Source organism: Vombatus ursinus, unplaced genomic scaffold (assembly GCF_900497805.2).
Source record: "Vombatus ursinus unplaced genomic scaffold, bare-nosed wombat genome assembly UNPS02000577.1, whole genome shotgun sequence".
Classification (NCBI taxonomy): Eukaryota; Metazoa; Chordata; class Mammalia; order Diprotodontia; family Vombatidae; genus Vombatus; species Vombatus ursinus.
Window position 1 is genome coordinate 14,351,710 of NW_020940355.1, and position 26,532 is coordinate 14,378,241.

Consider the following 26,532-nt stretch of genomic DNA (forward strand, 5'->3'; position numbering starts at 1 on the left):
TGCCTGATGGCCACATTAGCTGACTCAGCCACTGGAAGGGTTTGCTTATCAGGGCCAGCATTCCCACCTCTCATATCACTTGAATCTAGAAGGAAGTTGTAGAGCCACAAATCCACTGGTTCCCTGCCCACACCCTACCCAACCCTATAACTGTAGGGTTTTTCCCTCCCTGGTTCTAGCCACCTCCATGTCTCTTCAACTGACAAGGTTCCCTAAATTCATAGATGGGCCTACTGGAGATGACAAAAGCCCTGCCCCTATTCTCTAAAAATAGGACATAAGTACTCTTTTAAACATGTAATAGTATTTTCTTTTTATTTAAAACTATTAAATATCATAAGGAGATATAATTGGATGGTTATAATAGTAATCCAAGGGGAACTATACAATACTAGAGGTCTTTTCAGGGAAACTGGTTTTCCAGGAATACCTAGATCTTGTACTTCCTTAGCTCCCCCTTTCTTTGTCTGGATGACCCTCTAATTTAGACAGACCTCATTTTCAAAATCAGCCTAACTGCTGCTTGAGCTAGAGGTTTTCTATGTTTTGGGTTTCTACTCAGTGGATTCCAACTGGTAAAAAAGCAGGTGTTTCAGCTATACCATAAATCCACTTTTCCAGTTCTTCACTTTAAATGTGGAAAGATCCCTAATACTCCCTTTCTATGGTACTCTCCAAAAGAGGTTTTCTTCACTTTTTGCTACTTACCTCCCTTGAGAGAAAAGCCTTTTTTCCCCTTTCTGTCTTCCCCAAGTATTCTTTCCTTGGGTTTCAGGACACAAGAAATTTATTGTTATTCTCCTTATCCCCTCTGGAGATGTGGAGGCTCTGACCTGTTAGTAGATCCTTTTTCTCTCTCCTGGGTGATTTGAAACCATTTACAGTATCTGGGCCCTGCCCTTTGTTTTCAAGTTGGTTTCTCTTTTTAAATTTTGGTTCTAGGTTGGCATTTGGACTCCTCCTCCATGTAGTCTTTGTATTTTGTTTTGTTTTGTTTTGTTTTGGTCACATTGTAGAGCATTTGCTTAATTTTAAATTAATTTTTTTTTTCAATAAATGAAAATTGGTTTTCTCTCCTTCCTAACCAATACCCATACTGCCACTATTGGGTAAAAAATAAATAAATAAATAAAACCCTTATAACAAATGTGCAGAGTCAAAAAATTTTTTTTTAAAATTATGTCTCATTCAATACCCTGAGTCCATCACCTCTCTTTCAGGAGGGCAGCAGACTTCTCATTTGTCATCTGAAATTGTGATTGGTGTTGGCATTATTCATAGTCCTTCTGGAAGCCAGAAGGTCTTGGACTCTACTTCATGACAACTTTTGTCTGGTCCCCTAGCCAGATTGAGCCTCTCTTCTTGTTCAAGATGGATGCTATTTCAGGTCGTTTCTGGGCTTCACTAGTTCAGTCTCTCCTTTTGCTTCATCCCACTCTGAGCCTCAGCTTGTTGCTATGGCTCTTGTCCCTCCATTGAGGAATTGTTTTCTATAATCCAGGTTCTATAGTAAGAAAAAATAATGTGACACTGAGTACATAACTCCAGACATATTGCTATCTATCCCTTATTCCCCATTAAAGACAGAATCTAGTACCTCAGGAGGATGACTTGATCTTTATACTTCTGTTACATTGACTTTCAATTTATTTTGGTATGTTTTTTTTTCTATTTACATTGTTGTAGTTACTGTACGTATTGTTTTTTGACACCGCTTACTTCACTTTGTATCAGTTCATGCAGATCTTTTCATGCTTTTCTGTATTATCACATACATTTCTTATAGCACAGGAATATTCCATCACATTTATATACCAAACTTTATTTAGCCATTCTCCAATTGATGAGTGTATATGTATGTGTGCATATATGTATATATGTATATATATGTATATACATATATATGTGTGTGTGTATATATACATATACATACACACACATATATATGTATATATATAATTGTTTACCTGTCTTGGATGCCATTATCAGAGAAATTTGATACAAATATTTTTTCCCTTTCAAACACTTCTCTTCTTATTCTAGCTATATTAATTTTGTCTATGCAGAAGATTTTCAGTTTCAAGTATTCAAAGTTATCTATTTTATCTTTTGTAATTGCCTCTATCTCTAGTTTGGTTAAGAATTCATCTCCCATCAGATGAAAGGTATATGATCTGTTTCTCTTCAAAAAATTTTAATAGTGTGATCTTTAATTTTAATATTAAGGTCATATATCCATTTAGATTGTATTGTGGAATATTGGTGTAAAGTGTTTGTCTAAGCCTAATTTCTGACATACTACTTCTCAGTTTTCCCAGAAATTTTCATCAGATAAGGAGGTCTTTTCCTAGGTAATTTATATTTTCCATTTTATCAAACACTGGGCTATTAAGTTTCTAATTCTATTCTATTCTAAGTTCCACTGTTTCTGATTATCCCTTGTTTAGATTTTGATGACTGCTGCTTTATAATATACTTTGAGATCTAGAAGTCCTACTGCCCTTTTGTCCCTACTTCTTTTTGTCATTTTCCTTGACATTCTAGATATTTTGATTTTCCAAATGAATTTTATTATTATTTTATCAAGTTCTATAAAGCATCCCTCTGATAATTTGGTATGGCATTTAAAGAGTAAATTAATTTTGTGATATTGTGATATTTATTATATTGACACAACCTCACCATGAGGACTGAACATTCTTTCAGCTATTTAGATTGTTCTTTATTTAAGGAGTGCTTTGTAATTGAATACATAGAAGTCTTTTGTGTGTTTTGATAGGTTGATCCCCAGATGTTTTATGTATTTTGTGGTTATTTGGAATGGAAGTTCCTTTCTAGCATTGCTACTTGTGTTTTGTGATTATCATATAGAAATGATATTGATTTGAGGGGATTTATTTTGTAGTTTGCAAGTTTGCTGAAGCTGTTAATTGTCTCAATTAGTATCTTTGCTGATTCCCTTTTCATGTATACTATCATATCATCAACAAAGATGGACAATTTTATTTCCTACTTACCTATTTTTATGCCTTTAATTTCATTCTCTTGTCTTATTGCTATTGTTAGTATTTTAGGAACTATATCAAATAATTGTGAAGAGAGTGGGCATCTTGCTTCCTTCTTGCATTTATTGGGAAAGGTTCTGATGTATTCTTATTGTACATGATGCTTACTTTTGCTTTTAGATAGATGCTTTTTTATGATTTTTTTTTAAACTCTATGCCTATACTTTGTAGGGCTTTTAGCATAAAAAAGTATGGTATTTTGTCAAAAGTTTTTCTGTATATAGAGATGACTATGTCATTTGTGATGGTTTGCTTTTTAATATGATTAATTATTCTGGTAGTTTTCCTAATTTTGAAGCATCCTTGCATTCCTGGTATAAATCTCACTTGCTCAAAATGAATAATTTCTTAGATAAATTGCTGTAATCTGTTTGACAGGATTTTGTTCAAAATTTTTGAGTCAAAGTTCATGAATGATGTTGGTCTATAGTTTTCTTTCTATGTTTTATCTTTTCCTGGTTTAGGTATTAGAACTATATTTGTCTTGCAAAAGGATTCTAGTAGGTTTTCTTTCTCAATTTTTGGAAATAATTTGTGAATTGTGGGTATTAATGGTTCTCTAAAAATCTGAGGGAATTCTGTGACTACAACAAGACCAAGAGTTTGTTTTGTTTAATTTTTTCCCTCTCTTTAGAAATAGATCTATTTTGTTTTCTGAAATTGGATTGTTTAATACTCCTACATGGTCTTTTTATAGTTTGCATATTTTACATTTTTAATTGTGTTCCTCTATTTCTTTTGTATTCTCAGGTTTGTTAGCATATAACTGTGCACAATATGTTCTAATTATTCTTTTTATTTTTTTACAATTTTATTTCATCATGTTTATTAGTTATTTTTTGCTCTCTTACTTTTAATCAGATTAGTTAAGAGTTTACCAATTTTATTGGTCTTTTCAAAGAACTAGCTTTATTTTAATTTATCAATTCTATGTTCATTTCCAATTTATCTATTTTACCTCTTGTTTTTAATATCTTCCTTTTGTGCATATTTTAGATTTATTTATATGCTTTCTAATTTTTAATGCATATTCAGTTCTTTAATCCTCTTTTTCTATCTTGTAAATTTATGTTCATAAGGATATGCTTTCCATTGCTACCACCACCCCTGCTTTCACTACATCCCAGAAATTTTAGCATGTTTCATCATTACCATTTTCTTTTACATTTTTATTAATTTCTTCTGTAATTTGTTCTTTGATTCATTCATTATATAGGATTTTATTGTCCAGTCTCCATTTAGTTCTGTATCTTTTGTTTGTGGTCTTAGGATTGTTTTTATTGTGTTATAATCTATGAAGGATGTATTCACTCTATCTACCTTTTTATATTCATTTGCATTATCTCTATGCCATTGTACATGGACAATATTTTTTTTTAATTCCATGTAAGAACTGGGAAATATGTATTTTTTTTTTTGGTGTCCTATTTAAAAGATGCCATAAGTCTTTTAACTTGAATTTCTCTAACAATTTGTTCAGTAACATATTTTCCTTTTTGTTTATCTTTCTGTTAGCCTTATTAAAAAATGAAGAGAGGGATAGTGGTTTCCTGTCATTATTATGTAACTCTCTATGTCTTCTTATAGCTCAGATAATATTTCCTTTAAGAATTTGGAAGCTAAGGCATTTTGCACATAGAAATTTATTATTGATTGGTTTATTCTGTGGTTTCATTAAGCCTATTACTGTTTCTTTGTTTTTTTTTTTAATTTTTAAATGTTTCTTTTTGCTTTGTCTGTTTTTTTGGAGGGATTCACTTGGAGGGATACATAATAAATTTTTGTCCATCCCCTCAGTTTTGTTTTGTATCTTTTTTTTTTTAATGTGTTTCTTGTAAGCAACAGATTGCAGGACTTTTTAAAATCCAATCTGTCACTCCTTTTTGTTTTATTGGATTGTTTAATCCATTCTCATTTAAAGTTGTGAGTGTTAGGTTTTATTTTCCTCTATCTCACTCAATTATTGGGTTATTTTTTAAGTTATGATTTTTTCCCTTCTTCTACTGTAAACAGCTATGTTCCTTCAATTACTTTATCTTAATCTTTTTTAAGGTGGCTCTGTTCCCAGTGGATCTTATTCTCACCCTGTTCCCTTCCTCTCAATTGTTACCCTTTTCCCTTCATAGTCTCACTTATTACTATTATTATCCCTCTCTCCTACTCTTATCTGATTATGTGGTTCTTCCTCTCTCCCCTTTCTTTTCTTTCTCAGTTAAAGTACATTCCCTCTTCCCTTCCTCCCCTTCCACTAGTTCATTAGTTTTTAAAATTTCATATTTTTGCACCCCTTGCCAAAAATGATTTCTCTCACTATCTTCATTATCCATTCTCTTTTTCAGTCTACTCTAGACCCCCATTCTCTGATTCATGATTCCTATTTATCTGATCTTTCTCATTTCCCTATATTCCTCATGCAATCAAGACATCCACAATATCAATTCCAGTTTCTTCCCTCTAGAAAATCTAAACAATTTCTGTCATTGCCTTGTAGAGCTTACCTCAGGGATTCTTCTTAATTCCATTCCAGTCATGGAATTAATCTCAGCTTCACTCCCAAAACAATGACAATTATTGCCAGTGTCAGAGGATACTTCCCCATGTGGGGCCCTCATCCCTGATTTTGCAGTCCACTACTTTTCTATTTGTTGTTTTTGTTCAATTGATTCAATCATGTCCAACTCTTCATATTTCTTATTTGGGGTTTTCTTGGCAAAGGTATTGGAGTGGTTTGCCATTTCTTTTTCCAGCTCATTTTAGAGATAAGGAAACTGAGGCAATCAAGGTTAAGTGACTCACCCAGAGTCACACAGCTAGTAAGCATCTAAGGTCGGATTTAAATTCATGAAGATGAATCTTCCTGTTTCTGTCCCAGTGCTCTATCCGTTATGCCATCCGAGCTGCCCCAAAGATCTATGCCCTCCTTTCGTTAACTTCCCCCTCCCCCAAATCTCCTCCCTGGGTCCATGCTCTCCCATTCTTCCAAGTGCCAGTTTCTCTCAGAAGTTCCAACTCCCCTTCTCCCAAGGTAGGATGAGCAGAGTTTCAAGCACCAAATCCCCTAGCCCACACCCAACCCTAGGTCCCCATCTCTTTTCACCCATAGGAGTATTCATCAGTGGAACTTCCTCCCATCACCAAAGCAAGGTCTTCTTCCTTCCCCATCTTCTCTTCATCCATTGTCTTATAGGCCCTTCTTTTTCTGAGTCCACAGGGGTCCCCTTAGCCTCATTGTTAGACTTTGATTTGACCCTGGCACATCAGACATTTCTCTCTATCCCCCTCCCTTTCATGTACCCATGATGTACAAATGATGTAGTCCCACACTTAAAGTCAAAGGGTTGCCAGGTTTTGTCCATAAAGCTCCATACCTACTTCTTCACTGTTAGATCCATAATTGGATCCATAGATCTGTTTTACCCTAGTACCCTTATGTACATTTAGGAAGAAGTTTCTTACAGGTCTTTCTGTTGTCACTCTGTTGCTGTTGCTGTCCCTGGATGCTGCAGTTATTCATTCCTCCTACCTTTCTTTTGTTTGGGGTATTCAAAAAGCAAATAATCTCTTTAGTTTGGTTTTGCTTTTGTTTTCATTCTAAAAACGTTTAAGATGTCTCTTTATTATCTCACTTCCATCTTTTTTCCTGCATGCTTAAATTCAGATTTGCAGGGTGGGTCACCTTAGGCTGCTTCCTGAGCTATAATGATCTTCAGAACTCATTATTCCATTCCTTCCTACATTTTATTGTGGGTGAAGAATAGTCTTGCTTAATTTGAATATCCTTTCCTTTCTGTCTCTGGCAGAACTTGTTTTTAAATTGAATTGTTAAATTTAATCACTACATGTCTCAGAATTTGCTGCCTTAGGGTTTTGTTTTTCTTGAGGTAATCTGTGAATTCTTTCAATTGGCATTTTATTTTCTGATGTTCAGAAATCCTGGGCAGTTCTATTATTCCTATGATAAGGTTTTTATTCCTGTTGTGTTCTTCTACACATTGTCACTACACATCTTGTCTTTGAGATCACCATGTTTTGCTTATATAGTGAGCACATTTTCATTTAAAGCTATTGTTTTTGCTTTTCTTCTTCTAGATTGTCCTTCACTTCTACATATTTGCATTCTCAATCTATTATTGTCTCTTTTGTTTCTCTTGGTGAGACTTGCCATCAAAGATTCCAGTTTTACATTCTGCCCATTGTTTTTAGTGTGTAAGCCATAAATTTTGTTCTCAAATATTTTATTTGTCTTTTGAACTGTTCAGGAACAGATTGTTGTAGTTCCATGATTCCCTCCTGCCTTCCCTATTACTGTAGGGGGTAACATCATCCTCTGAGTCCCTCAGGCTTGCAACATAGGAGTTATCCTGGATTCCTCAGTACCTCAATACCTCAATGCCTCTCAGCCCTGAGGCCTGTTGATTTCACCTTCACAACATCTTTTGAATATGTCCCCTTCTCTCCTCTGACACTGCCACCATTCTGGTGCAAGCCCTCATCACCTTATGCCTGGACTATTGCCATAACCTGCTGGTGGGTCTGACTGTCTCAAGCCTCTCCCTACTCCAATCTATCCTCCATTCAGCCACTAAAGTGATTTTTCTAAAACTCAGATCTAATTATGTCACACACACACCACCCTTCCCCCACTCAGTAAACACCAGTGGTTCCCTATTGTCTCCAGCAGCAAATATGAAATGCTCAGTTTGGCATTCAAAGCTCCTCATAATCTAGGTTCCCCCTACCTTTCACCTTGCTCCCTGACACATATTCTTTGGGCTTCCTGGCTGTTCCACAAACAAGACATTCCATAACTCAGTTTAGGGCATTCTGTTTGGCTGTCCCCTATTCTTGGAATGCTCTCCCTCCTCTGCTCCAACTATGACTTGCCTGGCTTCCTTCAAGTCCCAAATAAAATACTGTCTTCTACAGGAAGTCCCCCCCAAACCCTCTTAATTCCAGTGCTTTCTCTCTGTTAATTATTTCCTATTTATCCTCTATATAGCTTGCTTTGTATTTGTATTTTTTTTTTTGCATGTTGTCTCTCCCAAAGCTTCTTGAGGGCAGGGACTGTCTTTTGCCTCTTTTTGTATTCCCCAGTGCTTAACTCATAGTAGGTATTTAATAAATGTTTATTGGCTGATTGACTATGGAAAAGATAAAAGACCCTCAACTCCCATGTAACCAGACAGGTTTACAAAACAGCAAGTATAGGGTAGATTTTATTTGACTGAACAGGAAATATGATTTACAAAAGACTGGCACCCAAACTCATGAACAGACAAAACTCTTCTTCCTCTTCAATGGGCTTCTACCTCCCCCAGGAATTTGTAAGAGACTCACAGATGTGTAGTTTTCCCCTCCAGTGAACTGTGTCTTTTTAAAAAATAACTTTTAATTTATTTTGTTAAATATTTACCAATTACATGTAAAATATTTTTAACTTTCATTTTTAAAAAATTTTGAATTCCAATTTCTCTCCCTCATACCCTTCCTTCACACATTGAGAAGGTATACAATATAATATCAATTATACAAGTGGTCATGTAAAACATATTTCCATATTACCCATGTTGTAAAAGAAAACACACACACACACACACACACACACACATACATGAAAAAATAAAATAGAAAAAGTATGCTTTAATCTGTACTAGAAGTTCACTTCTTTCTCTGGAGATGGATAGCATTTTTTATCATGGGTGATTTGCAATTGTCTTGGATCATTGTCTTGATCAGAGCAGCTAAGTCTATCAAAGTTGGTTATCACACAATGTTGCTATTATTGCATACAATGTTCTCCTGGTTCTGCTCACTTCACTCAGCATCAGTTCATGTAAGTCTTTTCAGGTTTTTTCTGAAACTATCACCCTTATCATTTCTTACAGTACACTAGAATTCCATCACAATCATTTACCACAACTTGTTCCAGCATTCCCCAATTGATGAGGATCCCCTCAATTTCCAATTCTTTGCCACTACAAAAAGAACTGTTATAAATATTTTTGTAAAAATAGGTCCTTTTCCCTTTTCTTTGATCTCTTTAGGATACAAACCTATTAGTGGTATTGCTTGATGAAAAGATATGAACAGGTTTATAGACCTTTGGGTATAGTTCCAGATTGTTCTTCAGAATGATTAGACCAGTTTAATACTCCCTCAACAATGCATTAGTGTCCCAATTTTTCCATATCCCATCCAGCATTTGTCGTTTTCCTTTTCTCTCATGTTAGTGAATCAAATAGTCATGAGGTAGTTATCTCAGAGTTGTTTTAATTTGCATTTCTCTAAATAATAGTGATTTAGAGAATTTTATCATGTGACTATTGATAGCTTTAATTTCATCTTTTGAAAACTGCCTCTTCAATCCTTTGGATATTTATGAACTAGAGAATGGCTTTTATTTTTATAAATTTAGTTCACTTCCCTATATATAAGTGAACTGAGTCTTTTTTTAAAAATAATTTATTTACTTTTAGTTTTCAACATTCACTTCCATAAGATTTTGAGTGTTAAATTCCCACCCCCTTCCTCTCCTGTCCTCCCCCTCCCCAAGATGGCATGTAATCTGATACAGGCTCTACTTATATATTCATATTAAGCATATTTTCACATTAGTCATGTTGTATAGAAGAATTAGAACTAATGGGAGAAACCATGAAAAAGAAGAAATAAAACAAAACCACTAAAGAAAAGGAGAGCAAATTGTATGCTTCCATCTGCATTCAGACTCCATGGTTCTTTTTCTGGATATGGAGAGCATTTTCTACCATGAGTCTTTTGGAGTTGTCTTAGATCCTTGAGAAGAGCTAAGTCTATCAAAGTCAGTCATCACACAATGTGGTTGTTACTGTGTATAATGTTTTCCTGGTTCTGTTCATTTCACTCAGCATCACTTCATATAAGTCTCTCCAGGGGAGCTTTTCTAAATGATACTCCACAACAGATCACATTTTTATAGCCAAACAATTGATTGAAAGAATAAAGAAGATTTCATTGTACTTTTTTTTTGATCTAAAAATAATTGATTTACTAGGACAAAACACCACCTTAAAATATTTCATACAACAATGTGTCTGACTAAGGGCAGGATGGCAAACACTTAATAACTGACCTTTTTTAGAAAAATATGGCTGAACAACACAATTTTAAGTTTAATATTCATCATCTCTTTTTATGGTGGTGAAGAAGTGGAAACTGAGGAGATGCATATCAATTGGGGAATGACTAAATGAGTTAAAGTATATGAATATGATGCAATACACAATAGTGCTGTAAGATATGATGAAAGATATGGTTTCAGAAATAGCTGGGAAGACATAAGAACTGATGAAAAGTGAAGTGAACAGAACCAGGAAAACAGTCAGCATGGTAATAGCAATATTGTAATGGAAATCAACTGTGGAAGACTTAGTAATTAATCAATACAATGGAAACACCACAACTATAAAGGACTCATGGTATATATACATCTCTGTCCATCTCTAGATAGAGAATTGAAGAACTCACAGTGTAGACCGAAGCCTATTTTTTCCCTTTCTTTATTTTTCTTGCTTCCCCCACCCCCAACACGGCAAATGGGGAAATTTTTCATGACTGTGTGTGTGTGTGTGTGTGTGTTGTGTGTGTGTAATGGGTATTGTATTTCTTGACTTCTCAATGGGTGGGGAAGGGAGTGGAAGAAGGAAGAGAACTTGGAGTTGAAAATAAAAGTAAAATTTAAATTAAAAAAGTTTCAGGGCAGCTGGGTGGCACAGTGAATAGAGTGCTGGCCCTGGAGTCAGGAGGACCTGAGGTGAACTGAGTCTTAATTTCTGTGTTGGCCTCCTTTTATCTGTTCATTTCAGTTCTGGTTATTTAGCTCACATTTTTAAAAAGCCTGGTCCAAGTGTGGAAAAGTGTTTTGAAACTGGCCATGAATTAATCATCCTGTAGTGGATGAAGTGCTGGGCTTGAAGTCAGGAATATTCATCTTCCCTAAGCTCAAATCTGGCCTCAGACACTTACTAGCTGTGCCACCCTGGAGAAGTCATTTAACCTTGTTTGTTTCAGTTCCTTCACTTGCAAAATGAGCTGGAGAAAGAAATGGCAAAACACTCCAGTATATTTGCGAAGAGAACTCCAAATAGGGTTATGGAGAGCTGGACATGGTAACAACAACAAATGTATTGTCAAAGAGCCAATGTGTACCAAGAACAAGAAGAGGTCACATGCCACTAAGAAGATATAATTAGTGCCAAAACTATGTGCCAAATGTGGTATTAAAAGGTTTATTTGTAGGTAAGTGTTGGAAATGAGTTAAGCCAATCCCCTACTTGTATAGAGAAGAAAACTGAGGCCCAGAGAGGTTAATTGACTTTCGAGGCCTCACAGTTAATAAATGGAAGGGCCAAGATTTGAACTCAGGTCCTTTGACTCTAGACCTGGGAATCTTTTCACGGCATCATGGTACCTTGTATGGATATTTTCAATGCCAGAACAAAAGCTTCATCCTTGAGCCTTGTTTGATGAGGCTACGTTTGGGCATACCAGCTAAATAATGGTTTAGAAGCACTGCTGATTTTAGAGAGGAATAAGGTGGCTGGGAAATTTTTGTGCCTCCCTCTCTACTCCAACCCTCCACCTTCATCCCTCCCCTTCCAGTGTATACACAAATAGAATAGCACTAAGACTCATAGAATCACAGAACTTGGAGCAGGAAGAGATTGCAAATGGTGATATAGTCCAACCCATACCTCAAAGACTTCTCCATTATAACATACCCAACAAGTAGTTATCCAGCCACAGCTTGAAGACCTCCAATGAGGGAGAATTCTCCCCCAATCATGGTAGCTGATTCCATTTTTGGAGAGATGAAATTCTTAGGAAGTTTTTCCTGATATCAATAGTAAATTTGCAATTTCTGCTCATTGCTCCTGTTTATGTCTTCTGGGGCCACACAGAACAAATCTAATCCCTTTTTCCACTGAGAGTTTTTTAAATACCTAAAGACAGTTACTATGTTCCCTCTTCTCCAGACTAGACTTTCCCAATTATCTCATCTGTTCATTATATGATATGATTTCAAGGTCTTTTACCACCCTGTTTGCCCTCCTCTGGATCCTTGGGAGCTAATCTATGTCCCTCTTAAATTGTGTCACCCACAAATAAACACAATACTGCAGATTTGTCAGACCTGGGCATAGTGCCAGGGATTATCACCTTCTTTATTCCTGGAAACTATGACTCTCTTAAGGCAGCCCAAGATCACTTTGACTTTTTTGTAATTGTTGCCACATCCCTTGAGCTTCCAGTCCACTAACATCCCCGAATCTTTTTCAGATAATCTTCTGTCTAATCATGACTCCCCCATCCTGTACTTGTGAAGTTGATTTTTGAATCCAAGTGAATTTTCCCTACTGAGTTTCATCTTCTTAGATTCATACTGATGCCCTAGTTTCTCAATTTGGATCCCGACTCTGTCATGCAGTATGTTAGCATAGTAAGTTAGCTCTCCCTACCAGCTTTGTGTCATCTACAAATTTATGAAGTGTACCTTTTATTTATTTGATAAACCACTAGGGCTTAAGGTTTTTTGTGATAGTTGAGAGTATTCAGAGAAATCCATTCCAATGAATAGGATTCATTGCTACTTCCAATCAAAGAAAAACTGATAGTAATTCTCCTTTCCTTTTCTGAGGAACTGCAATAAAATGCTATGGGTAATTTTTACGGTAAAAAAAAAAAACATGGAAAGGTTAGAGCTGAGTGCACACCTCTTTGGGCTGCAAAGAGGTCATTTTTTCCCCACACTAGGTGAAGTATAAGAACTGTAGACTCATTTTGAATATAATGGAGAAAGTCAGCCACACACTGTACCCCACATCACACCCACATATCACCTTGTTTTATAGAAACAGAAATACAAAAATGACATCTTCTACTAAATCCACAAATATGTGTGAAAATGTAAGGTCTCTCACATCAAAATGAGAGTGTGGGAAGGTTCAGGGTAGAAAATGTGTTTTCAGGGAGAGAACACTGAGATCCTAAAAAGATGTATATGAAATTAAATTGTGTTCCCAAGTTGTTTTCTTGTAAAATGTAACTGGAAGACACCATAATATAAAGTAACATAATCACTTAATTTCCATTCCATCAAATAGTTGAGTCATAGAATGACTGAGTTTGGAGGGACCTGAGGGGTCATGGATACCCAATCAGACCTGAAATTTCCACATATTTTTGATAGCTTTTTACCTAAAGACCTTCAGTTCACTCATTACCTCTGATGGCACCCCATTCAATTTTGTTCATTTATTTTTTTTTTAATTTCTTATATGGGAACTAAATATTCTACTTTGCAGTTTCCAAACATTGTTTCTGGTTTGGCCTTCTTGGGCCAAGTAGAACAATACAATCCCTCTTCTATCTGACGGCAACTTTTGAAATGTTTGAAAGTAGCTCTCATTCCCTTCCTAAATGTTTTTTCTAGGCTACACATTTCCTTTTGCTTTAATTCTTTTGCATAAGGCATGGACTCAAGGCCCTTAACCATCCTAGCAATGAATGCAGTGCCATATGAGAGCAGTTTTTTCAAAATTGAGAATTTGAGAATGGAAATTACTCCTAGAATCACCATTCCAAATAACAATAAATTAAAAGGAAAAGCAACCAACTTCACGTCAAGAGCCTGATCTTAACTGTGTTTTCTCAATGGTGGACTGTAGGCTTTCAGGCTCCTGGTAAAGATTCCTAGTGGTCTTCACCACACCTAGATGTTAAAGCACATAAAGAGCCATTTGAAAATTGGCTGATTAAAAAAGTATGAAGAAATCTAATACCATAAAATGATGAAAAATTTTTATAATCCATTCTCATCAACTTAATAATTGCTGATATTAATATAGCATTTTAAGGTTTTCAAAACAATATCATGTGATCCTCCTAATAACCCTGTGAAGTAGTATGGGTATCAATATCTCCGTTTTAGATGAGGAACCAGAGTCTGAGCAATCAAATAGCTTGCCCAGGATCACATAACTAATAAGTGTCTGAGGCAGGATTTGAACCCAGGTCTTCACTTCAAGCCCAATACTCTAACTACCACATCACGGTGAGTTTAACAATAATTATTTAAAGAACCAACATATTGATTTCATATACAGTGAACTTAAAATTTTCACTCAGTAAAAAAATAAAATAATTTTTCTAGATTAGTTGTTATTGAAGTGAATGAATATTGAAATATTCTTATTTTGAAAGTGAAAATGTCTAAATTAATTTAATAATTTAAAGTCCGGGATCAAGATTGATCCTATTTGTCAATTTTAAGATAGATCCGAACATGTTTTATAAACATGTGTGTTCATGAATAAAAACATAGTTTGTCTCTTGTTTCTTAGCTTGTTTGGTTAACTCCCCGAGGGCACAGGCCTTATATCTTCCTTACTTATGGGTCTTCTCTAGCAACTAGAACAATTTCATATGTACAATGAGCAGTGATACATATTTAATGATCACAGCACATCAAAATGTTGAAATGTGTAAGTGATAATATAAAGAAAAGAAATCAGGAAATTATTATTTTAAAAGTTGCAGTAACAGGTTTAGGTTGAAAATTGTCTGAGACTAACCAGTACAGTCGAAGAGGGCATATGTGAAATAGATGCTTATCATACATAGATTCTGTGAAGTTACACAGAGCTCTTGAGTATTCTGAATACACTCATTCTCATGAGACCTATACAGTTAAGCCCACACTAAGAGGGTGCAAAGGGTGAGAGCCTAGGCCATGGCCCTTTAAGTTCCGGCTTTCATTGGGGCACAATCTCAGTTTCAATGGGGAAAAAATGTAGTCACACCTAGAAAATCTGATTTGAGTCTTATAGGTTCTTGTATATGGAGAGAGAGAGAGAGAGAGAGAGAGAGAGAGATTATTTATTAAGCATTTATTCTGTGCCAAGAACCATGCCAATCTCTATGATTACTAAAATAACAAAACAAAATAGTCCCTACTCCCAAGGGGTCTACATTCTGACAGGGAAGACAACAATATTCCTATTAAGTTTTCATTGAATTAAATTCAGCTCAACCTTCTAGTCTCTCAAAATGTTGTTGGATCCTGGCTCTGTCATCCAATATATCATCTATCCCTTTTAAGTTTTGTGTCAGCTTTAAATTTAATAATCATGACATTTAAGCTTTATCCAAATCATTGATTAAAATGTCATAACATAAGGCCAAATATAGATCACTGAGATGGGTCCACTAGAGACTTTCTGAGTTAATATTAAACTGTTGATGACAAAGCATTGGGTCATTCATCCTGTTGTTTAGCCATTATCTCTCCATCATGTCCACAACAGTTGCATGAGAAACTTGGTCAAATGCTTCACTAAATTCACAGTAGATAATAATAGCTACAGCATTCCCTTGATCTACTAGTCTTGTAACCCTCACCAGAAAAAGGGGGGGGGGAGATGAGATTAGTCTGGCATGATGTATTCATGGTGAAACCATCCTGGTTGTGGGTAATTACCACTTCCTTTTCTAAATGTTCACTAATATCCCTTTAATAATATGTTCCAGAATTTTACCAGAAATCAAAGTCAAGTTCACTGGCCATCATTTACAAGTACCACACCTCCCTTTTTGGAAAACAAAAAAAAAACAAAAAAAACTTCAGTTCTCTAAAAGCTTCCTAAGAAATAAAGTTTCCATTGGAAAAAATGCACTGCCATAAAAAGTAATAGGTTCCTCTTTTCTTGGGGCCTTTAAGGAAAAGCTAGAGGATAATTTGCCAGCTATGTTGTACAACAGAAGTTGTCTTTTTTTCAGGTATGGATTAGACAAGATGACTCCCGAGACTCCTTTCAATTCTGAAATTCAGCAATTCCATGATTCTGTGATTACATGATTATTTTTTAAAAATCTGAGTTGAGTACTCTGTGTGTCCACATTGGTCTCTTTATACAATGCCTACCTTTTCTTCCCATCCGAACTGTTCCTTTTTTTTCTTCAGAATTTCATTCTTCAGTGCTTTGTTTTTCTCCTATGCCGACTCCCACCTGTTGGGTTTTAGGCTATAGGATATTACCTATCTTTCTTCTGAACCATTTGAAATCTGTTCTCCCAAAATCTAGGCTACGTTTCAGTCTAGACCTGGCTTTCTCCTCCTTCACCATCAGAAATTTCTAGATGAAGCAATCATTTACTATGAAGGCCCTATGCTTTCTACTTCAATAACTAATTCCTCCTTAATGTTTTGGGAAAGGTGGGACTTTGTAATAGCTATCAAATCATGTTACCTAGTCAGTTACTTATTCCATCCAGTCCTGTCTTTTTTTCACTTTCAAGAAGTAAACTCTTATTACTTTCCCCTCCCACTGGAGCCAGAGGATTTGCCTCCAAATTCCATTTCTGGTGCTTGCTATCTCTGTGACCTTGGAAAAGTCACTTAAACCTCTTTGGCCTTCGGTGGTTTCCTCATCTGTAAAATAAAGGGGTTGGACCAGATGGCCTCCAAGGTAACTTCCAGATCTGAATCTATGATACTCTGGACCGGGATTGGGGAAACTGCTCTGGACCAAACAGGAATGATGGGAATCTCAGCCTCACATGAAAGAGCCATAACTTTATGTCCTTCATGTATATTTTCCCTTCAATCCTTAGCCAAAGTTTTCATAGTAGAGTGTGATCAAAAAATGCAGCTCCCAAACTGAATGCAAACTGACAGACATGATTTAGCTTCTTAAAGAGCTGACAGAATGAAATAGAAGATCATGTGAATCAGAGTCTGAAACTAATAGAAATCATGCATTTTAATTCTCTAGCAGAGTTTCCTGGGGGAACAAAGGGAGGGGCATCAGTGGAGCTGTGATTGATTGAGAATGTCAGATGTACATTCAGTGAATGTTTGTGAAGGACACCAGATCTCAGCATTCATGTTTCCTGTCCAAGTTACATCCTAATTTGGACAATTATTTTTCCATGTATTCTAACCAAAAGCAGCATAATACAGAGTAACTTCCTAGACCCCTAATGGCCTGAAGAAAGTTTTTGGTGTACCTGCCCCAGCTCTGTTTGTCTAACCCAGGGGTGGGGAACTTGCAGCTTCAAGGCCACATGTGGCCCTCTAGGTCCTCAAGTGTGACCCTTTGACTGAATCCAAACTACACAGAAAAAAATCCCCGTAATAAAAAGGGTTTATTCTGTAAAACTTGAACTCAGTCAAAAGACCACACCCAAGGACCTAGAAGGTCACATATGGCCTCGAGGCCATAGGTTCTCCACCCCTGGTCTAACAACTGACCATATTCTCCTATTATAGTGATCCTGAATCAGTAATAGTGAGTGGATGAAAAGGAAGAATTAGATTAGATGAAAATAACAAGAAGAGATAGATAGATAAATAGATAGATAGATAGATAGATAGATAGATAGATAGATAGATAGATAGATAGATAGATAGACAGATAGATAGATATAAGGATGGGTAAGGAGGGATGGATAGATAGAGATAACTTATTAGGTGCTTTTTATGTGCCTGACGCAGTACTAACTGTTAGGGATACAAATACAATTTTAAAAAGATGAGCTTACATTTCAATAGAAGATAACACATAAATGAGGAGATGGAAAGTAGAGGGGCAAAATAGTATGGTGAAGAGGTTATCAGTAATAAAATGTAAAGCTAAAAATGTCAGGAGAAAAGATACAAATAAGCACAGTCTTACAGATACAAAGAGCAGATACGTGAAAGTCAGGCAAGAGTAGGGTGGTTGTGAGAAACCCTACCACATACGAGGTTACTGAATGTTGGTGGATCCCAAAGGGCCTCCCTTTCTTTTCCATTTCTTCTCCTGTGATATGTGTTAAGCAGAGAGCCAATGAAAGACAAGCAAAGTCTTGTACATAGTAGATACTTAAATGTACATTGAATAAGAACATTCAAATGAATTGGAGCCAGTGGCAAATTACCACCCCACTACTTTTGGAAGTATGTGTGTGGATAGATGATCTTAAACAAAAGTAGAGAATAAGACATGACTACTGTCACACAGTAACAAATTAGTAAGAGAACATCTGATTAGTCAGAGCCATGAGGAATATTCCAGGATTGTAGTGCCTTAAGTTATAATTTAAGAGAAAAAGTTAGGAAGGAATCCTAAACTGGTGTCCCCATCAAGGACTTGAGGTAAGTTGTTGTTATGATTATGATTATGGTTATGATTATGATTATGGTTATTATTATGAATGACTAGCATTTTTATTCTTTAATATCCTGATAATTATATTATATATAATTGGTTTCCTTTGCAATCCTATATATTTATTGTAGACATTTAAAAACATGATTCTAAGAAGGACTCCAAAGGCTTCACCAGACTTCCAAAGGGTCTAGGACACAAAAAAAGATATAGGACCCCTGATCCAACCCTACCTGCTCATTTTATCGATAAGGACATTTGCCATCAGATGACTCTATCCAACACAAGCCCAATTACTGAAGTACCAAAACAATCTCAACAGGAGCTTCATAAGATCATCTGAGGATGGTGTTAGAGTGAACCTCCAATATGACTTCTATCCCACTTCCTTGCTCTATCTTTGGCTCACCTGTCATTTATACAAGGTCTGCCACTGGCTTATTACTCCTCTGCCACTTTTAGGAGGCTTTGTCAAACCAGTCCATGGTTGATCTCAGCACATCCTGCTAACTAGACTAACCAGCTCGTATGGATTCATGCCCCAAACACTGGCTCTACTCCTCATCAACAGTCCTCTGTTGTGCTTTTTCCCATGCCAATCCACCCAAACTGAACAGCCTCTTTATCCAACTTTCTGTTTAAACTGTGGCCCTTGGATGTTTTAAAAATAACCTTTCTTTTTCACAAGTAATAGAATTTTCTCTCCATGCTGTCTTCTGGCCATTGGAACTAGATAAAAAAAAAATGATAGAGTATATAATTACATCCTATATTGGTAGTCATGTTGAGCAAAAGAATGATTGGATCATATTTATTTCTCAGCCATCTCAGCAGACAAAGCCTTGTTCTACCTAAAGCAAGCCCTTTCAAATGTTTGACACCAAACATTTCTTTTTCCCCTATGTTCTATCTGCATAAACAGATCAGTGATGAAAAGGTTAAGAAAGAAGTCAAATGTAAATGTGATTCAACTAATCAAAAGGGAAGAATTTTTAATGTTATTTCCAACCAAGGCTGGAATCCCAGTGGTGACTCTGGTCTGGACATTAAGACACTCAATACCCCAATGAAACACCCCTCTTTCTATCTCTAAATATTCAGTTGATAGAATGCAGACATGCAAGAAATATTTATTTCACTCAGGCAGATGAAGACATTTCTTTGGCAAAGTTGATTGCAGGACAGAAATTCCCCCAGAAAATAGTTCAAACTGAGCTCAAACTTAAATGGTCCTTACTCTCCATCACAAGCAATAGAAGACAACAGATCAATTAGTCAAAAAGTGGTTTGGAAAGGAAGTTAAATTAGGTGTTGATTGTATACATAGAAAATTCAATCTAATCCAGGGCAGTTCTGGCCATTTCAACACACTACTCAATAAATTCCAGTGACTCCCTATTGCCTCTGGGATCAACTATGATGTTGTCTGTCTCCCATTTAAAGATCTTTACAAACCAGCCCCTTCCTAACTTCCTAATTTTCTTATGTTGTATTATTTCCCTCCATCCATGCTTTTGCTCTGACTGCAACTTTCTTTGTTCATAGTGCAATGTTCTTTGCCATGAGGGATCAATCAATTTAAAAAATCAATAAACATTTATTAAGTGACCACTGTGTGTTAGTCACAAGGCAGCTAGGTGGCAGGAAAACCTGAGTTCAAATCTGACCTCAGACGCTTACTAGTTATATGACCCTAGGTAAATCTCTTAACCCTGTTTGCCTCAGTTTCCTCATCTGTAAAATGAACTGGAGAAGGAAATAGCAAATCATTACAGTATCCGTTCCAAGAAAAATCTTAAATGGAGTCATGAAGAGTCAGACACAATTGAAAAACGACTAAACAATATGTGCCAGGCAAAGTGCCAAGTGCTAAGGATGCAAAAAAAAACCCCCAAAAACCGATAGTCCCTGCCTTTGAGGATATCACAGTTATAATCATGGCATATCGAGCATTTAAATTGGCAATGTTATGAGAGAATCAGTAGCCTTGTACCTGTTCAGTTTTCCTTTAATAAAAACAGCCATTTGTGTTGAGTTCACGGTCAGTTGAGGTTAATACATATATGAAACAGACAAATTTTGTGTATTTTCTGAATTCTATACTCACCATGCTAAGTAGGCTGGTAAAGTTTATATTAGATTAAATTATCTATAAATTTGCATTTATCTGCAGTAACATACAATCCAAAATTGCGTGGCATGTCTGGCTAACCTGGTATGCCCTGGCACAGTCGTTGAGAACCACTAGTCAATTCTAAGAAGCCCAATAAGACTATTTGATAGAGGCTGAGCTAAACTCTGATCCACCTGCAATGCCCATCTGTCCCTTGCTAACTGAACCCTACTGGCCTCCCCATAGGCTCTTCTCAGAATTTTTAAGATCCCCACACTCCTCAAAGAGTGATCTGTGTTTCTTTGTTGGTGGTGGTAACAACTGAGGTTGGTTTGAGGGGTTAGAGAACAGTTTGGAAAGAGAAGTGATAGCAAGGCATAGGAAGTTGTGGGAACCCTCAGAGAGACTACAGAATCAAAAGGGTTGAGAACAGTTGGATTATACCGAGGGGGTCCTTGAAAAGAATTCGTCATTTATTCAAATGACCTTATGATTTATGCAAGGCACTCTAAATAGCACTGTGATTGTTTATAATGAAAACAGGAGGAATTATTTTTGTCCCAGAAAAGCTTACAACCTAATGGGAGAAGGGAAAACACTTCACTCTAAATTTAATAAGCTGAAGCACTAAAGTTATCCATAGGTTACAGCTGCATATTAATACTAAGAGATTGCTATAGAAATTGGGAACAATGATGATGATCATGATGATGGCAACAATGATGATGATCATGATAACTGAACACTTTAAGGTATGCAAAGGACTACATACATGTTAACTATTTGATCCTGAGAACAGTCAATCAGTAAACCTTTATTGTATGCCTACTATGTGCTAATCACTGTAGTAAGAGCTGTGGACACAAAGAAAGACATGAACTGGATGTCCTCAAGCTTGTCCAGGTTAGGTACAGAGATAAGGTAGCATAGGCAATCCTAAAAGAAAATCCATCAACAAAACTAGGAGAGAAATAGAAAAATATTGAGAAAGACTACTACCACAAGGCCTACTATTATCCCCATTTTATAGATGAGCAACCTAAGTGACCTACCTAGGGTCACACAGGTGGGAAGTATCTGAGTCAACACTTGAACTCAGGTCTTCCAGTTTGTATGTCCAATACACTATCCACTCTGCCACCTACTTGCCTCAAAAAGTAGGTGGGGAGTAGAATGAATAGAATAGAAAATAGTTATTGTTCACTTAAGTCTGACTCTTCATGACCCCATTTGAGGTTTTCTTGGCAAAGATACTGGAGTGGTTTGCCATTTCCTTCTCTAGCTCATTTTACAGATGAGGAAACTGAGGCAAACAGGGGTAAGTGACTTGCCCAGGGTCACAGAGTTAGTAAGTGTCTGAAGTCAGTTTTGAACTCATCCTGATTCCAGGCCTGGTGCCATATCCAGTGTACTACCTAGATGCCCCTTTCCTATGTAGGACATTGCATTTGGAGTCACAAGATGAGAAAGCAAATCTTAGCTCTCCTATGTAAACATCTTTTGGATCTTGGGCAAGTCACAGTGCTGCTCTGAGGGAGTTGGACCTGATGGCCTTGAAGGTCCCAGACAGCTGTAAATCCTATGAAAAATGTGGGTTAGTAGACAGGTTAGGGAAGGACCTCCCCTGGACTAGATACAAAGGTTTTAATCTGGAAGGCTCATGAAAACTTATTCTTATACTTTGAGTGTGGGAATTTACAAATTAGAAATAGCAAACACTATAAATCATGACTTGGTTTATAGTTTTATTGATTGTATAGTCTTAAGAAAGTGATGGAAAAAATGTTAATGCTGAAGATTAAACTTAAAAGTATATACTGCCTACACTTTTTTTCTGAAAGTTAGTTGTTAAATATTTACCAGCACCTCCTCAGAAGTAGTTTAGCTTAGGTAGGTAGGTAGATAGATAGATAGATAGATAGATAGATAGATAGATAGATAGATAGATAGATAGATAGATAGATAGATAGATGTAAGGCACAGGGTGAGTTGAAGATGAAGGGGTGATATCTGGAGAATAAAATTAAAGGGTGAGAGAGGATTATACTGGGAGGAGAAACAAAAGAAAAGGCTCTTACAGTGGAGGGGAAACAGGGAAAGGTGAGAGGGAATGAGTGAATCTTATTCTCATAGGATTTATTCACACTCAATTGGGTATGGAAATCTGTCTTATCCTACAGGAAAATAGGGGGAAAAGGGGACAAGAGAGCAGGGGAATGATAGAAAGGAGGGCAGATTGGGAAAGGGGGTAATCAGAAGCAAACACTTCTGAAGAGGGAGAGGGTCGAAAGAAAGAATAGAATAAATGGGGGAGCAGAATAGGATTAAGAGAAATAGAGTTAGTTTTTCACAACATGACTACTATGGAAGTGTTTTGCATAACTGCACATGTATAACCTATATTGAGTTGCTTGCCTTTTCAATGAGGGTGGGTGTGGAAAGAGGAAGGGGGAAAATTTGGAACCCAAAGTTTTAAAAATACATGTTTTTAAAAAAAATGTTTTCACATGCAACTGGGAAATAAGAAATACAGGAAATGGGGTACAGAAATCTATCCTGCCCTACAGGAAAATAGAAGGGAAAGGGGATAAGAGAAGTGGGGAGAGATAGAAGGGAAGGCAGACTAAGAGAAGGGATATTCAGAATGCATGTCATCTTGGGGTAGGGGAGGGATGAGATGGGGTGAAAAATTTGGAACTCAGAATCTTGTGGAAGTAAATGTTGAAAACTAAAAATAAATAAATTTTAAAAAAGTAGTTCAGCTTGGAGGGAGCTAAGAGTGTACAGTCAGTAAAATAAGATCGATTAAGAGAAACAACAACAACAACAGTAATAATATATACTTCAAGGTTTGCAAAGCCCTTTACAATATTACTTTATTTTGTCCTCACAATCCTGGGAGATAGGTGCTATTTTAATCCCTATTTTACAGATGAGGAAACAGAGGCAAACAAAGGTTAAGTTACTTGCCCAGAGTCACACAGCAAAGAAATGTGTGAGGCTAGATTTGAACTCAGGTCCAGTGCTCTATCCACTGTGCCACTTAATTGTTTAAACAAACAGTGGAGAGAACCTAGAAGACTATATCTAAGTTTTAATTTGATTCAAGAGTCAAGATCAAGTTCTAGCTTTGGGAGCACATATACTGTTATAGAGATTAGGGCAGCTAGGCTTCTCAGTGCATAGAATGTTAAACTTGTAGTTAGAAAGCACCAAGTTCAAATTCTGTCTTGAACAATTACTACCTATATGATCCTGTGCAAGTCATTTAACCTTGGTATGCCTCAGTTTCCTTCTATGTAAACTAGGGATGGTAATACTACTTAACTCCTATGGTTGTTGTGAGTATAAAATGAGATAATACATATAAAGTTCTTCACAAACCTAGAAGTGCTATATAAATTCCAGCTGTCATTATTATTAGATAGCATGGCAGAAACATAAGGAAGAAATGTCTGTCAGAGTATTCTTTTTGAAGAGTCAAGAGAGAACAATTGTAGGTTTCTGTGGAAGGCGGTGATTTCAAAATAGAGAAAGATGTGTACTTCCAGTGTGTGTACCTAGGCCAGGTTTAGAAGCAGAAAAACCGTTAAACCATGTGATTAGAACCGTGGGTCTTCAGAGGCAGAGAAGAAAGCAGCCGAGAAAAAACCAGCGATATTTGGCAACCGATTAACAAGCATTTCTTAAGAGCATGCTATGTGCCAGGCACCTCGCTAGATGTCAGGGACCCAAAAATAGAAGCCAAACATTCCCTGCCTTTCAGGAACTTACATTCTAACAGATGAGAGAATATGGCCATATGCAGATATATGGAAAATATACCCAAAATGCATGTAAGGGATCTTGGAGTTGCTGGAAGAACAACCATCATAAACAAGTTCAAGGCTGCACTCTTAAAATTATATAGCTCGTGAGTCCCTACCAATGTGTTTGTCTATTGATAGTCTGCCAATGGACACAATTAGCTTATATACTGAAAAAGCATTCTAAGAAAAGGAGCAACACATTGGAAGGACAGTGTGCCATTCAAAGAGGACCCCAAGGTTCGGACTTTAAAGCTGTGAAGATTTGTAACCCTTAACTGTGGGTTTGCAAACCTAATGCCTGGATAAATAGCTTTTCTAAAAATGCAATCCCCTAGTTTTATTATAAGGAGTAGGTTACCCTGTGGTAATCCTATTTGAAAACAATAAATAAATCTGATAGGACACTCACCTAGGCAAGGCAAATTGTTCTGGTGAGAGGTCAGGAGAATGGCTCATAATGAGATCAGCCCATGTTCTTCCCTTTCTCCTTTGTTATGATGTTTTCTTTCTGTAGGTAGTTTCAGTGCCTTCTAGCATGCTGTGTGCAAACATCTGCCAAAGCCACCAGCCCTCATCACCTGTCCCATTTTAGATGTGCAGTGCTCATTAAAGGTAAATGCCTGAATTTGTTAACTAGGTAACAGCAAGTGTCAGGCATCAGACTAGAGAGAGAAAAATTTGATGTTATCAAGGCAGAGCTACTGTCCAAAGGTGCCTATGTGTTTCGAGACTTGTGAGCTCAATTTTAAAGTCATTTTAATGATCTTTTCCACAAGCCTTGGCAAAGCGTCTTCCCTCTTTGCACCCAAGGTAGTAATGATTCTTCATCTCTTCCAGAAAATTCAGCAGGCAAACCCAAATAGCTCATCTCTCCTCTCTTTGCAGGTGATCAAGTACAACAGCTCATAAAAAGGAAGTGATTCTGGATCTTTCCAATGCCCTAAAGAGGAAGAAGGCTAGAAAAAATGCCAGAGAATTAAATCCTTTGATCTGGAGGCAACATTTTGTTTGTCTACTTCTGAGGGCAAAGTCAGTGTGTCTGTTAAGCTAGATAAAACCTGTAAAGCAGTTGGGGGATTGGGGAGGGGCTGCTATGGGCTAAGGCAAATGGACCATATTAAACAAAAGGATTAGAAGATGGTGATTTGATTGACTCTTTTGGTTTATAGGACATACCAACGACATAACTCTGGTCTACTCAGAGTTTGTATTCCCTCTTCTTGACCTCCAAAGGGAATGTGGCCTTTGGTTAAAACCTGTTCTCCCAGCCAGAGTACAGAGAAACTTATTTATCAGGGAACAGCCTGCCATTCCTACAAGAGCTTCTGTAAACTGATTAAATTTAGGGATTGCTGTTGCCTTTTCCTACGAGTCTGAAAAGAAGATGAGCAGAAGGGCCTTGGTGCTGCAGTCTTCTCCCAGGATGACAATGATTTGAAGGGGACAGTGCAGTGGCAAGGGGTGCCAATATGAGAAAAAATCAGCAAGTCAACATCTGGGGTAGCAAATCTCAAAGTCTCCAATGATGTTGATGATGATGGAGATCTCCACTTTGGGCAGGATCAATTAAAGAAATAAATGCTAGACGTTATCTTTTGCGAAGATGATCTGGGCAGAAAGGTAATCTGATTATAATGATGACCAAGATTGCTTTGATATGAAACATTAGGCTCATGGCTTAAGGAAATGGTGATGTGATTAGCAAATATATTCACAGAATCTGCTTTGAGTTTCCTAATGTCTTTTTGAGTATTCATTGACAGCAATGTCTTGTTGGTTAGCACACAGATTAAATATACCATAATGGCTAAATAGAACTGAAACAGATGTCCTGTCATTAGGGCCATCCCTGGTGGGTGCTGGGCCTAGGGGAAACACTGAGGGCCTTCCAATTTATAGTTTTTATTCAAGTGAAAGTTGGTTGGGCAATCTTGAAGGAGTAAAGAAGGCAAAACCAGAAGCATATTAAGCACTTACTATGTGCCAGGCACTGTGCTAAACACTGAGGATACAAATACAAGTAAAAAGAACGCTGATCCCTGCCCTCATGAAGCTTATATTTTAATTGGGCAAGACAACACATAAAAAGGAGATGAAAATGAATGTGGGGGAGTATCCATTTGGCAAGAATTGGGGGGGGGGTGAGAGCAGCAGGGTGACTAAGGCCAGAGAGTCAGAAACACTCTCTGAGAGAAATAAAGCATGGTTGGTCTGGGTCCATCCATAAAAATAGGCCTTGGAAGGAACTTGTCAACAAGAGGAGGGGGTGAGCATGGCAGAAGGATGTTCCAGGGTGAGCTGCAACATATAGCCGAAAGGCTATGGCAGAGGGGGGCAGGGAGAGGAAGATAGGATGA

The 26,532-nt window shown here is 36.9% G+C and overlaps 1 protein-coding gene across 13 annotated transcripts in view; it reads left to right on the top strand.

Annotated features, from left to right (window-relative positions):
* Positions 1-25,311, top strand: part of ADTRP (androgen dependent TFPI regulating protein) — a 168,165-nt gene extending 142,854 nt beyond the window's left edge. For all 13 annotated transcript variants that reach the window (XM_027839463.1, XM_027839611.1, XM_027839533.1 and 10 more), the window contains one exon: positions 25,061-25,311. In XM_027839463.1, coding sequence (XP_027695264.1) covers positions 25,061-25,095 — 35 coding nt within the window. In that variant the 3' untranslated portion in view covers positions 25,096-25,311. The remainder of the gene's footprint in view (positions 1-25,060) is intronic.
* Positions 25,312-26,532: the final 1,221 nt, after the last annotated feature.